At 53.1% G+C, this 12,192-nt stretch overlaps 1 protein-coding gene across 1 annotated transcript in view; it reads right to left on the bottom strand.

The window, feature by feature from the left end:
- Positions 1–625: 625 nt before the first annotated feature.
- Positions 626–12,192, bottom strand: part of NOTCH3 (notch receptor 3) — a 32,450-nt gene continuing 20,883 nt past the window's right edge. The window contains exons 26-33 of the mRNA XM_008157845.3: positions 10,113–10,267; positions 9,800–10,022; positions 8,719–8,803; positions 7,780–7,942; positions 6,179–6,483; positions 5,766–5,913; positions 3,525–3,622; positions 626–2,716 (exon numbers count right to left, since the gene is read on the bottom strand). Of these exons, the coding sequence (XP_008156067.2) occupies positions 1,658–2,716; positions 3,525–3,622; positions 5,766–5,913; positions 6,179–6,483; positions 7,780–7,942; positions 8,719–8,803; positions 9,800–10,022; positions 10,113–10,267 (2,236 nt within the window). The 3' untranslated portion in view covers positions 626–1,657. The remainder of the gene's footprint in view (positions 2,717–3,524; positions 3,623–5,765; positions 5,914–6,178; positions 6,484–7,779; positions 7,943–8,718; positions 8,804–9,799; positions 10,023–10,112; positions 10,268–12,192) is intronic.

Here is a 12,192-nt window from a genome sequence, read left to right as displayed (position 1 = left end):
TCTTGGAGTACAGTTGGTTGCAAGACATAGAAACCCACCTAAGCTGGTATATGTAAAGGAGTATTTATTACATAGGTGCAATATTGTCTCCATACCCCAAGGAAACATGAAGTAGAGGTGACTTTCATGCAAAACTAGCATCAGGCACTTAGAAGGCAATGAAAAAATAACTGTGATGTTAATGGGATGAATACTCAATTAACTGGAATTGATACTTGTGAAACTAAGATACTCCTTCCAACTCTAGAACCATTGGAGCACTTTTCTCTGATTCTCCCTGCATACTAGCTCCATTCTTCTGCTGTTTGCAGAAGTACCTACCACTCCAAACTGGCCACCCATATTTCTTAATCTTCTGGTGACCTTAAAAGCTCCACCAACTGACAGCTTTCCTAGCACTTCCATTAAACAATGTTCCCAAGCAAATCTGATTGAATCATCATAGGTCAGGTGAGCACCCCTGATCCAATCAGTGGAGTCATCTGCCAAAAGAAGAAGAAACACAAGTGGATAGGCAAGCTAAATGGGTTTAACCTAAGATGGCAGCTCGTTAGCCTTGGAGAGACAGAAGATCCACCACTATCACTCCCCACCTTATCTAGACACAGATCAATGATACTGAGTGTTAACTATTCCTTTATTAGGTGGTGAGGGGAGTGGGGGCTGTACAATGCAAGGCCTGGGAACTTAGCTACACAGAAATTGTGATCAGAAGCCATATTACAAAAATAGCCTAAAAATACTTATCTTCTGCCAGGGGACTGGGCCAGGGGAACCAGGAGAGGTGCCACTCAGGCAGGTCCTTCCCATCTTGCAGTCCCATATGTACAGGGAGACAAAGTGAAATGCACGTATCCCCCCTAATCCTCATGTTCCCACCACCCACCCCCAAGTTCCCAAAGGGAGGTGGCCCAGGCTCTAGGGAGGGGAGACTATGGGGGGGCGGGGCTCTCTGAGGCAGAAGGGCCCTTCCCCCAGCAAAGCTACAGAACAAGTTCCATCTGGAATGCAGTGAAGTGAGGGACGTGGGGTGGGAAGGAAGCTCCCACATCTTGCCAACCCCTGGCCCCAGAGGGTGCGCCCAAGGGTGACTACTTGGTACACACCAGGGTCATGTACTCGGTACACAGGATCCCAGTCATGCCTGTGTACTCGGTACACAAGAATCCAGCTTGGCCAAATGGGCCCACAGACTCAGCCCCATGGGGGCACTGGGGGGTTTGCAGGGGGCAGGGAGCAGCTCCATATATATATTTTGTAAAAAATAATAATAATAATAATAAGTTTGTTTAAATGAATTTTGTTTCTATACAAAATGTAAAAAATAAAAATAAAAAATCCACTCGTGTCAGAGTGTGAGGAGTGAAAGAGGCCAGAGGAGGCAAGAAAGGAAGGAAGGGTGAGTTGGGGAGCAGGAAGAGGGGAGGACAGGAGGAGGTCCCAGACTCATCACAAGACCCATGGGTGGGGATCAGCCTGAACCCCTTACAAATAAGGGAAGATTGAAGCCCTAGGCTGGTAAACTATGTCAGTCATACTGCAGGGGGATTGGAAAAGAGAAAAGAGAATGAAAAGGATTAGAGGAAAATGGGGGAGAGAACAGAATCAAGATAGGGTGTCTCTTCAGTTGCCCAAACTCCAAGAACTGAGGAGCACCTCAAGCCAACACCTGCCTCTTGGGAGTGACTTCAGGCTGGGGCCCCAGCTGGGTCTGGGCCTGAACTAGGGGGCCAGGGACAGACAGGGAGAGTGGCTGGGCCGGAAGTGTCCCAGCAGCTGTGGCCGTGGCCCTAGTGGCAGTGGCAGTGGCTGGGCTGGGTGTGGAATCGGACCAGTCCGAGAGTGCGGGAGGCGAGGGGCTGGCCCAGTGCTCAGGGGACTCAGGGGACGGGGTCAGGTAGGGATGCTCACTCGGGACCCGGAGGAAGCGAGCCTTGGGGGGGCTGCCATGGGCCCCAGGTACTGGATACTCCTCACCATGTCCCGGAACAGCCAGATATGGTGGGGGGCGCTCCTGAGGAGACATGGGGGTCCCAGGGTTCAGCAGCTGGGGTCCCGGTGCCAGTGGCAGCAGGAACGAGGGACCTGGTGGGGCAGGAGGGGGCAGCCGGGCCCAGTCGAGGGGAACGGCCACAGGTTTCAGCAAGCCCAGGCTGAGTACACAGCCCCCGGGGGGCTGGCGCCCTAGACCTGCCCTGCCCGCACCACCAAGCTGTGCCAGGGACACAGCCGTGGTGGTGGCACTCATGTAGGGCCCCTCGAGGGGGAAACCTCCAGGGGACGCAGGGGGCCCACCAAAGGGCCGTGGGGAGTCCAGAGAGTCTACAGGCGACAGTGTGACTGAGCTCTCAGCCAGAGGACCCGGGCAGGCCAGCGTCAGCTTCTTGCCCCGGCCCCGGGTGCCCTGTGGTCCCAGCCCTGCTTTCCCTGGTGGCCTTCGGCTCTTCTTGCCCCCTGACTGTGCCGCCTTGAGGCCAGGGAGGAAGGCCCCGGGCGGGCAGAGCAGGGGCCCCAGGCCATGGGAGCCCGGGGGACTGCGCGGCCCACTGGGCTGGTCTAGCAAGCGCACGATGTCCTGGTGCAGCCTCTCCTGGGCCACGTCACGGGGCAGCCTGTCCAGATGGTCAGTGATCTCCCGGTTGGCAAAGTGATCCAGCAGGAGCTTGGCAGCCTCATAGCTGCCCTCCCGGGCAGCCAGGAACAGCGGTGTCTCCTCCTGGGGGGAGCCGAGAGCCAGCAAGGTGTCAGGGTCACAAGGGCCAGGACGAACTCCTGGCCAGCAACACCAGGGCCTCCGTCCTCTGATGGAACCTGAGAGCTAAGAGTTCTTGCTCTCCCAGCCTGAGAAGACCTGGGTTCAACTCCCCGCTCTGATGGGGAAGCCGAGGCAAGTTCTTTTATTTAAACCACATTCGTGGCACACCTAGTAAGTGCCAGGCCCCAGCGCCAGGAATAGGGTGAGAAGAATAAGGCACTCGCCTTAGGCACAAATTTTAAAGGGGCACCAAAACTCTCAGTCATCAAAATAAATATTTTAATGCAGTTTTTTTTAATTAAATTAATGCAAAAAATTCCATAATAAATAAAATATGGAAATTTTAAATAAGGACAGAATCCATCCTGCACCCCTCTGAGCCTCACTCTGCTTATCTGAGTAGAGTAACACCACCTTCCAAGGCTTTTTAAACAACGATCAAAAAGTCACCTTTTATTGAGCTAACACATTACCTCACTGAATCCTTGGAAGAGGCAATGAGATAGGCACTGTTGCTTCTCCATTTCACAGATGAGAACACTGAGGTCCAGAGGAGTTAAGCAACTTTCCCAAGGTCACATAGCAACTGCCACACACTTCCTCCTCTGATCTACTGTTGGAGCCTCTTGAGCCCAATGCCCACCCCTGAAAGCTGGCTGCAGGCTGGGTGAACGCTCCCACTTGCCTACCCCACCCCACTCTCTGCTACCTGGTAGGGGGAGGTCTGTGCTAGGGATGACCCCCTGGTGAGCCAAGGGCTGGGGCTCACCTTGCTATCTTGCATGTCCTTGTTGGCTCCGTTTTTGAGCAGGGCCAAGGTGGCCTCCACGTTGTTGACAGCTGCAGCCCAGTGTAAGGCTGATTTCCCTGGGGGGAGTGGAGAGAGGTCAAGGTCAGAATCAGGCTCCTGTCCTGGCCCTCCAAGGCAGAGAAGCAGGAAATGCCCAGAATACGGCCTGGTGAGCAGGAGCGGACCTGCCATGAGTATCTGAGCCCCTGTGGATGGCTCTGTGTATGTGTGCAGATCTGTAGAATGACTCTCTGTCCAAGGGAGACACTGTACATGTGTCTTCCATGGCCTGGGGCTCCTGTACATGTGACTCTCCGTATACAAAGAGAACTATGCAGCCCTCACTTGTTTATTCGAAGAGGTGTGCTATCTGATGCAGTCGCCACCAGTCCCATGTGCCTCTTTACATTTAAATTAACTAAAATTAAATAAGATAGGTGTCAAAACCATTCAATGGGGAAAGAACAGCTTTCTCAACAAATGGTGCTGGGACAACTAGATCTCCACATGCAAAAAAATTAAGTTGGAACCCCTACCTCACACCATATTAAAAAATAATAATAACTCAAAGACCTAAATGTAAAAGCTGAAACTATAAAATATTTAGAAGAAAATATAGGAGTAAATCTTTATGATCTTGCATTAGACAAAGATTCTTGGATATGACACCAAAAACAGAAGCAATAATACAACAAAAATACATAAACTAGACATTATCAGAATTAAAACGTTTGTGCTTTGAAGGACAACATAAAGAAAGTGAAGTCCTCACTCAGTTGTTTAGAGTGCCATCCTGATATGCCAAGGTTGCAGGTTCTATTCCCAGTTAGGATACATACAAGAATCAACCAATGAATGCATAAGTAAGTGGAACAACAAATCAAGGTTTCTCTCTCTCTCTCTCCCCCTACAAATTGGGAGAAATATATCTGATAAGAAACATACCTACAATACATAACCTTTGTAACTCAATAATAGAAAGACAGCCTGGCCAGCTTGGCTCAGTGGTTGAGCATTGACCTATGAACCAGGAGATAAAGGTTCGGTTCCCGGACAGGGCACATGCCCAGGTTGCGGGCTCAATCCCCAATGTGGGGTGTGCAGGAGGCAGTCTATCAATGATTCGCTCTTATCATTGATGTTTGTATCTCTCTCTCCCTCTCCCCTCCTCTCTGAAATCAATAAAAATAGATTTTAAAATTATAGAAAGACAAATAACCCAATTAAAAATGGGCAAAACATCCGCATGGACATTTTGCAAAAGAAGACACATACAAATGGCCAATAAGCATATAAAAAGGTGCTCAAAATCATGAGCCACCAGGAAAATGAAAATCATAAACCACAATGAGATACCAATTCACTCCCACTATAAACTAAAAAACAGATAATAAAAAGTGTTGGCAAGGATGTGGAGGTATTGGAACCTTCATACACTGTTGGTGGGAGTGAAAAATGGGGCAGCCACTGTGGAAAACAGCCCCTCAACACAGAAAGTTCTATTGGATAGTTCTCCTCTAAGGCCATATTTCTCAACCAGGGGTGATTTCCCCCCAGTGGCATTGGGCAACGTTGGGAGATATTTTTGGTTGCCACAACTGGGAGGTGGGCTACTCGCATCTCATAGTTCAAGGCCAGGGGTGCTGCTGAACACCCTGCAACGCAAGGGTGGCCCCCCCACACCACCACCAAAGATGCTCCAATCCCAAATGTCATTGGTAGGTTACGAACGCCTGCTCCAAAAGTGGAGAACACCTACTCCAAAGGATGTGTGTGAGCATCTGAGTGTGTGTGCCTCTGTGTGAGGTCCTCGGGACACAAGGGCAGGTTGTGAATCTCCACAACTCTGTGCAAGAAGCCACCTCCAGGGACTCTGCTAGCAAGCCACCGGGGAGGGAGAGGCCACTGCGTATAAATGGGTCGGTAAGCAAATTTATTATAACAGCTGCCTAGCAGATGGCAGCAGGGACTCCTTCTAACACAGCAGGTGGAAATGAAGTGTCCTGGGGAGGGCACCCTTTCCTAAGTCGCTGATGTGTCGATGAGCTAGCGGACGCCGTAAGAAAATGCGCGACAGTGTAAGTCCATGCTGCAGCCCTGTTATGTGTACAGGAAGCTCAGTGATCGGGTCGCAGTGTTCACAGGGGGTGAGAGTTCACACAAACAAGACAGTCAGGGCCCCTGTGACACCCTCTCAGCCCCCACCGCCCACCAGCCTACCAAGTTCGTCCACAGCATTGACATCAGCGTGGCTGGCAATGAGCTCTTCCACCATGCCCTCCACCGCCAGGCGGGCCGCCAGGATCAATGCGGTCGACCCATCTGCCATGCGGGCATCCAGGTCCGTGGAGCGGTTCCGGATGAGAATCTAGGGGAGGGAGGGTGCAGCAGGGGGAGTCATGGCAGAAACAGGGGGACCAGGAGCACCTCTAAGCCCTCTGAGGACCCAATCCCCACATCTCCTGGAATCAATGAGATTCAGGGAGCAGCTACTTGCCAGAAACTGTACTCCCATATTATCCCCATTTTACCAAAAAAAAAAAAAAAATCTGAAAGGCAGAACGGGGGCTCCAACCCAGATCAGTTTGATGCCTGTCCCAGCTCTGATGTCCAAAGAGGCAGGCCCATCTCACCTGGAAGACGCCCTGGGCATCGGCAGTGACAGCCGTGTGCAGGGGCGTGCGCCCTGAGTGGTCTTGGGCATTGGTATCTGCTCCAGCATCCAGCAGCCGCTTGGCTGCATCAGCCCGGGCATAACGGGCGGCCAGGTGCAAGGCCGTCTCGCCCGTGCGGTCAGTCCGCGCCCCGAGCTGGGCCCCCTGGCAGATCAGGTCTGAGATGATGCTGGCGGACGTGTCTTCTGCCTCGTCCTCCTCAGCTGGCATGGGCTCCAAGGCCCCCCCGCAGAAGGAGGCCAGCATTAGCGGGGTGAAGCCATCTGCAGGGAACAGGAACATATCACGGGAAGGTGGATACAGGGGCCTTTCCAGGGAATCCTGCTGAGGGCACTGTATTAGGAGGAAGTGGGACAAACGGAAGTACATCTGCATGCACACACACACACACACACACACACACACACACACACACACACATCTGTGTCAGGGGCCCCAGAAGCCAACCCAGGATGAAGATTCATGGGCATGGGATTTGCCCCAGCAGGGGCTCCGAGGCAGAAAAGGATAAAGGACAAGGGAGGGAGGAAGACAAACAACATGCCCCTCAGACAGATTCCCAATGGGTTACTTCAGCCTGATCCCTAAGGGGAAGGCTGGAGGCGGAGTTATGCCTAGAGTTACAATCCAGCTTGAGGCAAAGGAGCTGTGCCTGTCAAATGCCCACACCCGCCAGTTATGAGAACCCCCCACCCCCAGGGACATTAAATCCCTTAGGGACTTCAAAAGACGCGGGCCTTTTAGTGCAAAACAGCGCTAGGGAGAGAATCCCCTGAAATATGGCAAAGATGAATCCAGCTGGATCCAGATAACACGGTCAGCGGCACTTGGTGAGCATTTGGCCTGGTTTCCTTAGGGAGACCCTTGCACCCCATTCTGCATCCTCAAGCTCTGGTTAGAGCCAAACCCCCTCCGCCAGGGACAGGCATATGGCCCAGGCTTGGTCAGTCTGCATATTCCAGGCCCCAGACCACACTGACGAGTTCAGGGATGGGCATGTGACCCTGGTCTGTCCAATCAGAACTTATTCTGGGACTTTTTCTGGTGTAGATGGGAAAAAAGGTTTTATAAGGCTGGTCCTGCCTGTGGCCATAGTGTCCCCAGGAAAAAGCCTTCCTGGGCTGGAGCCAAGGGGTGGTGAGTCCTGGATCCAAATGCATCTGATGCTTCCGGTTACAAGAACCAGTAAATCCCTTGTTTTACTTAAACTTGGGCTATTATCACTTACAACCAAGAGTCCTGATTAACAACCAGCCCCATGGACCAGGCGTCCTCAAACTACAGCCCGCGGGCCACATGCAGGTGTTTTTTGCCGTTTTGTTTTTTTACTTCAAAATAAGATATGTGCAGGGTGCATAGGAATTTGTTCATAGTTTTTTTTTTAAACTATAGTCCGGCCCTCCAACGGTCTGAGGGACAGTGAACTGGCCCCCTGTTTAAAAAGTCTGAGGACCCCTGCCATAGACGAACACCCTGACATACCTAGCTCTCCCCAGAACACAGACCCAGACACAAACTCTCACAAGCAGGAGCGGGCAGCGGGAGGTGCCATCACGGACCTGGGCCACGCACGTTGACATCCATGCCATCAGCATCCGCATCGCCCTGCGGTGGTGTCAAGGCCATGGCTGGTGCCACTCGGATGTCAGCAGCAACCAGGTGGTGTTGAGTCCACTGGCGGCAATCCACAGCATCCTCAGCCCCCACGCCAGGCTCCTCTACCTGGAGGCACAAGGACCCAGGTTCTCACCAGGGGTTTGGAGAGACAGAGGGACAGTCTGGGTTTCTCTCATGGAGATGCACACACAGGCGCCCCCCCCCCCCCCAATTTCCTGTTTTCTAGATCAGGAAACAGGAAATTGACATAGAGGAGGTCAGAAAACTCGTTAGATGAAAAACTGGAATTTTAATCCAAATTGGAAGGGGGAAGGGCTTGGAACCCAAGGTGGGTGATCGAGGAAGAGACACAGCATCGTAACGGTCAGCACACACCTTAGACACAAACACACCGAAAACAAGATTAAGTTGACAATTCTACTGACAACAGCATCAAGAAGAATAAAATATTTAGAATTATATTTCCCAGGGAAAAAAATGCAAAACTTGTACTCTGGAAACTAAAAATCATTGGAAAAGAAATGTGGGGGCAAGGGAATCCTTCAAGGACCAGTATTAATCTGGGGACATGAATATGATCATGAGGTATAGGGACCAAATAGTCACACACAAATGTATCGATGCACCTTCCTGAGCATAGCAGCTGGGCCCCTCGCAGGAGCTTGATAAATGTCAGACCCATGGTCCAAAAGTGAGGGAACAGGACGGGATATTCTTAGCCAGTCTGCCAGCTCACTGAAGAGCCTTTGGGCACCAAACACAGAGCCTGATCACGCTAGACCTGAGCTTAAGGATCCAGGTGACGTCCTCTTGAGTTCTCCCCCTGACCTTCGGGGCCCCACCCAAGGCACTGAAGCAGGGTTCAGAAGAGGGGGTACAACCTTCAGTCGCTTGGCCTCTGGGCACTCTGTGTCCATCCAGTCTGTTGCCACCTCCCCCATCAGACTCTCCCCCTTGGCCATACTCCTGTGGAGACAGTGGATAGGGGGAAGGGTAGAGGGAACAATTGAGACATGTGACCTGGAAGAAGATTTGGGGCGGGGTCACAGCAGAGGTCCCAGAAGTGAGGTCAGGGTCTGGAGTTGGGATAGGTCAGTAGGCACAGGGAGCAGGGTCGAGATACAGGGTCCAATGAGGGAGTGCAGAATGGGGTCAAGGTCACAGGGAGTGCAGTCAGAAGTTATGATGAGTGACAGCCAGGGTCTAAAGGTGGAACTGTGGAAGGAGACAGGAAGGAATGGGGTCAGGAGCAACCAGGTGGTGTTGGTCATGGGCATACATCCGGGGTTAGAGAGGATGATGTCGTAACAGAATAGAGTTAACCTCATAACAGGTAAGAGACATAGCCAAGATAAGGAGGTTGTGGAGAGGGGTCAGGGAGTCAGGAGGTCACAGGGGAGGGGTAAATTCGGGAGTTAGGCCCAGGGAGGGGTTTGGGTCTTGAGGGACAGATCAGGGAGTTGGAGGTGGAGTCTAGGATCAAGGCCAGGATTGAAGGTGGTGGGGAACGGACATTGAGTTGGGATGGAAAGGGGATCAGAGAGGAAGTCAAAGGTCAGGGTGGATTAGAGCCAGAGGTGATACCGGGGGTCACAGAGGAAAGGCTCAGGGGTCAGGAAGGGGTTAGGGTACCCGATAGGGATCATGGAGCCAGCAGTCATGTGGGAATGAATGCTGAGTATTAACATGAGATCTGAGAGGCAAGGGTTGGGGTCGAGTCCGAGTGGGGTCAGGATAGAATTTGAGTTAGAGGAACTGGGACATAGGAAATGGAATCAGGGGTCACGAATCAGGGGTGATCCCCAAGGGATCATAGAGTCAGTCAGTGGTCAAGGGGTAAGTACTGGGGTCCAGGCTGCCGTCTGAAGTTAGGGTCCAGTTGGGGTCAGAGTCAGGTCAAGGTGGACTCAAGGGCTCACAAGGCCCCTGCAGCCAGGGACAGGGAACGGGCAGGGTCCTCACTTCATGCCCAGCGCATCTTGGCCCACAGGCTCCCTCCGGCCCTTGTGGCCAGCGGCCACGTCCTTGTGCAGCGCAAAGCCCTCGGGGAACCAGAGGGTGCTGTGCTCACGCTTGCGCCGGGCCACCATGACCACCAGGACAAGGATGACCAGCAGGAAGACCGCGCTGGCAGCCAGCAGCGGCAGCAGCGGCACACCTGGCTCCGGCGGCTCCAGCGGCTCTCCTGCAGGCAGGAAACGCAGGACTTCAGCCACGGCCTGGACCCCACCAGGGGAGCCCCGGTCCACCCCGGTGGCCCACCGGCCGGGCTCACCCCGCGCAGCCCACAGCGGGTACGGGAAGTCCAGGCGCTCCACCGCGGACAGCGCTCCCAGGTAGTCGGCCGCACTCTGGGCGTCGGGGAAGCAGTGGTCATTCTCGGGCAACTGCAGGCACAGTCGGTTGTCAATCTCCAGCATCACCACTGAGCTGCGGGGACACAGAGGGGGGATCGGCTGGCTTAGCGGGGCACCGACTGCCAGGCTGGCACCGAGCCCCATCTCCCACCCCCGCGCCAGGCTCCGAAGAGCTGTGTCCACTCACCATGTCACCATGGCCCACCTGCCCCCATCTGGCATCCAACCCCACCACACTCCCCAAACCAGTTTTGCTGAGGCCACCAGAGTCCCCCCAGACCATGGCTCCAATGGGCACTGTTCTCATGGCAACATCTCTCATGGCTGCTGTCGGCACAGGCCCAGATCTCCCTTACCAGGTTGCTGCATCCGTCTCCGGACTGCTATGAGCTCTGGCTTCTAACCGCGGGAGCCCCCCTTCTCGGGAGAACTGGCCTCACTCGGCAAGGTGGGAACCCTCTCCCTTGGGAAGTGACACCTCTTAGGGGAGCATCAGCCAGAGACTGGCTGATGTGAGAGATACAAAAGCTGGCCCTCCTGTCTCAAGGTGGGACTGGCACTGAGGTGCTATTCATGCTCCGGAGCACTCCGAGGAATCAGGCTGAAGGCAGACAGTGGCCTGGGCTCCCTCCTGCCTCAGTTTCTCCCCTACCCCATCCTGCTTCCCTCACCCCTCTCTCCTGAGAACACCCTTCCCTAGGGCACATACATCTGAGTGCCCATCTCAGGCTCTGCTTCCAGGAACCCAAACCCTCCAAATGCCTTTTTCCTTGGGATCCCAAGTACCCCATAACCCATCTCTTCCTATTTCTCCAGCTGCCCCTTCTCTTCTTGTAACCACAGAACTGGCCCTATCCTGTTTCTAACAAGACCCCAGAACTAAAGTTTAGACCTTGCTTGGGTAGCCCTAGCTGGTGTTGCTAAGTGGTTAGAGCATCGGCCCGAGGGTCACAGTTCGATTCCAGGTTCCAATCCCAGCCCCAGCCAGAGCACATGCAGGAGGCAGCCAATCAATGTTTCTCTCACATCAATGTTTCTCTCGCTCTCTCTCCTCCCCCCCCTCCCTTCCACTCTCTAAAAACCAATGGAAAAAAATACCCTCAGGTAAGGATTAACAACAACAACAAAAAGAAAAAAACCACCGTGGATACACGACTCACGAGTAACTTATGAACCCTCAACTGCTCTGCCCACAGAACCAGAGAACCAGAACATGACCAGAACCCGAATGCTGGAACCTTTTGAGAGGTGAAGGGTCCGGAGATCTGACGCTGAAACCCCTTACATCTTGCTCCAAACCCTGCATCAGGGAAACAGATTTGAGCCTTGCCGGTGCCACAGTACTGGCTTCTATGCACATCAGGAAGCGAGCTGTTGCTTGGCGTCACTCTTTTCTGAGCTAATTTACCTCAACCAATCCTTAGGTCTCAGTGTTCCCAGATCATTCTTTAAAAATATAGAGCGATTGATTGATTGATTGATTGATTGATTTCAGAGAGGGGGAGAGAGAGACAGAAACATCAATGATGGGAGTGAATCATTGATCGGCTGCCTCCTGCATGCCCCCCACTGGGAATGGAGCCCATATCTCATGCACGTGCTCTGACTGGGAATCAAACCATGACCTCCTGGTCAGAAGTCGACGTTCAACCACTGAGCCACACGGCTGGGCCCCAGATCATTCTTCTGTCCCCACCTCTCTCCCCATTTCTTTGAGTCCCTCTCATGACTTCAATGACTGCCCACACCCTTTGTCTTTCTTGTCTCTATCTTTAGCCCCTGGTTGCCTTCTGGGGATCTCCAGACTCCTCGGAAGCTACAAGCCCCAAAGCAACCCTATTTTCCACCCCGTGTCCTCAATTTGGTGAGACGCCCTCCAGCCACTTGCTCACCCCAGCCAAGGTCCGGCACATAAGCCACCCTCTTCCATCCCCCCTAGCCCAGCTGCATCCCATCGGAGCCCACGTCCCCATCTCTAAAACTCATCCTTCCTCTGTG

This window comes from Eptesicus fuscus, chromosome 6 (genome assembly GCF_027574615.1).
Source record: "Eptesicus fuscus isolate TK198812 chromosome 6, DD_ASM_mEF_20220401, whole genome shotgun sequence".
NCBI classification, from domain to species: Eukaryota; Metazoa; Chordata; class Mammalia; order Chiroptera; family Vespertilionidae; genus Eptesicus; species Eptesicus fuscus.
This window is presented reverse-complemented; position numbering and strand designations above follow the sequence as displayed.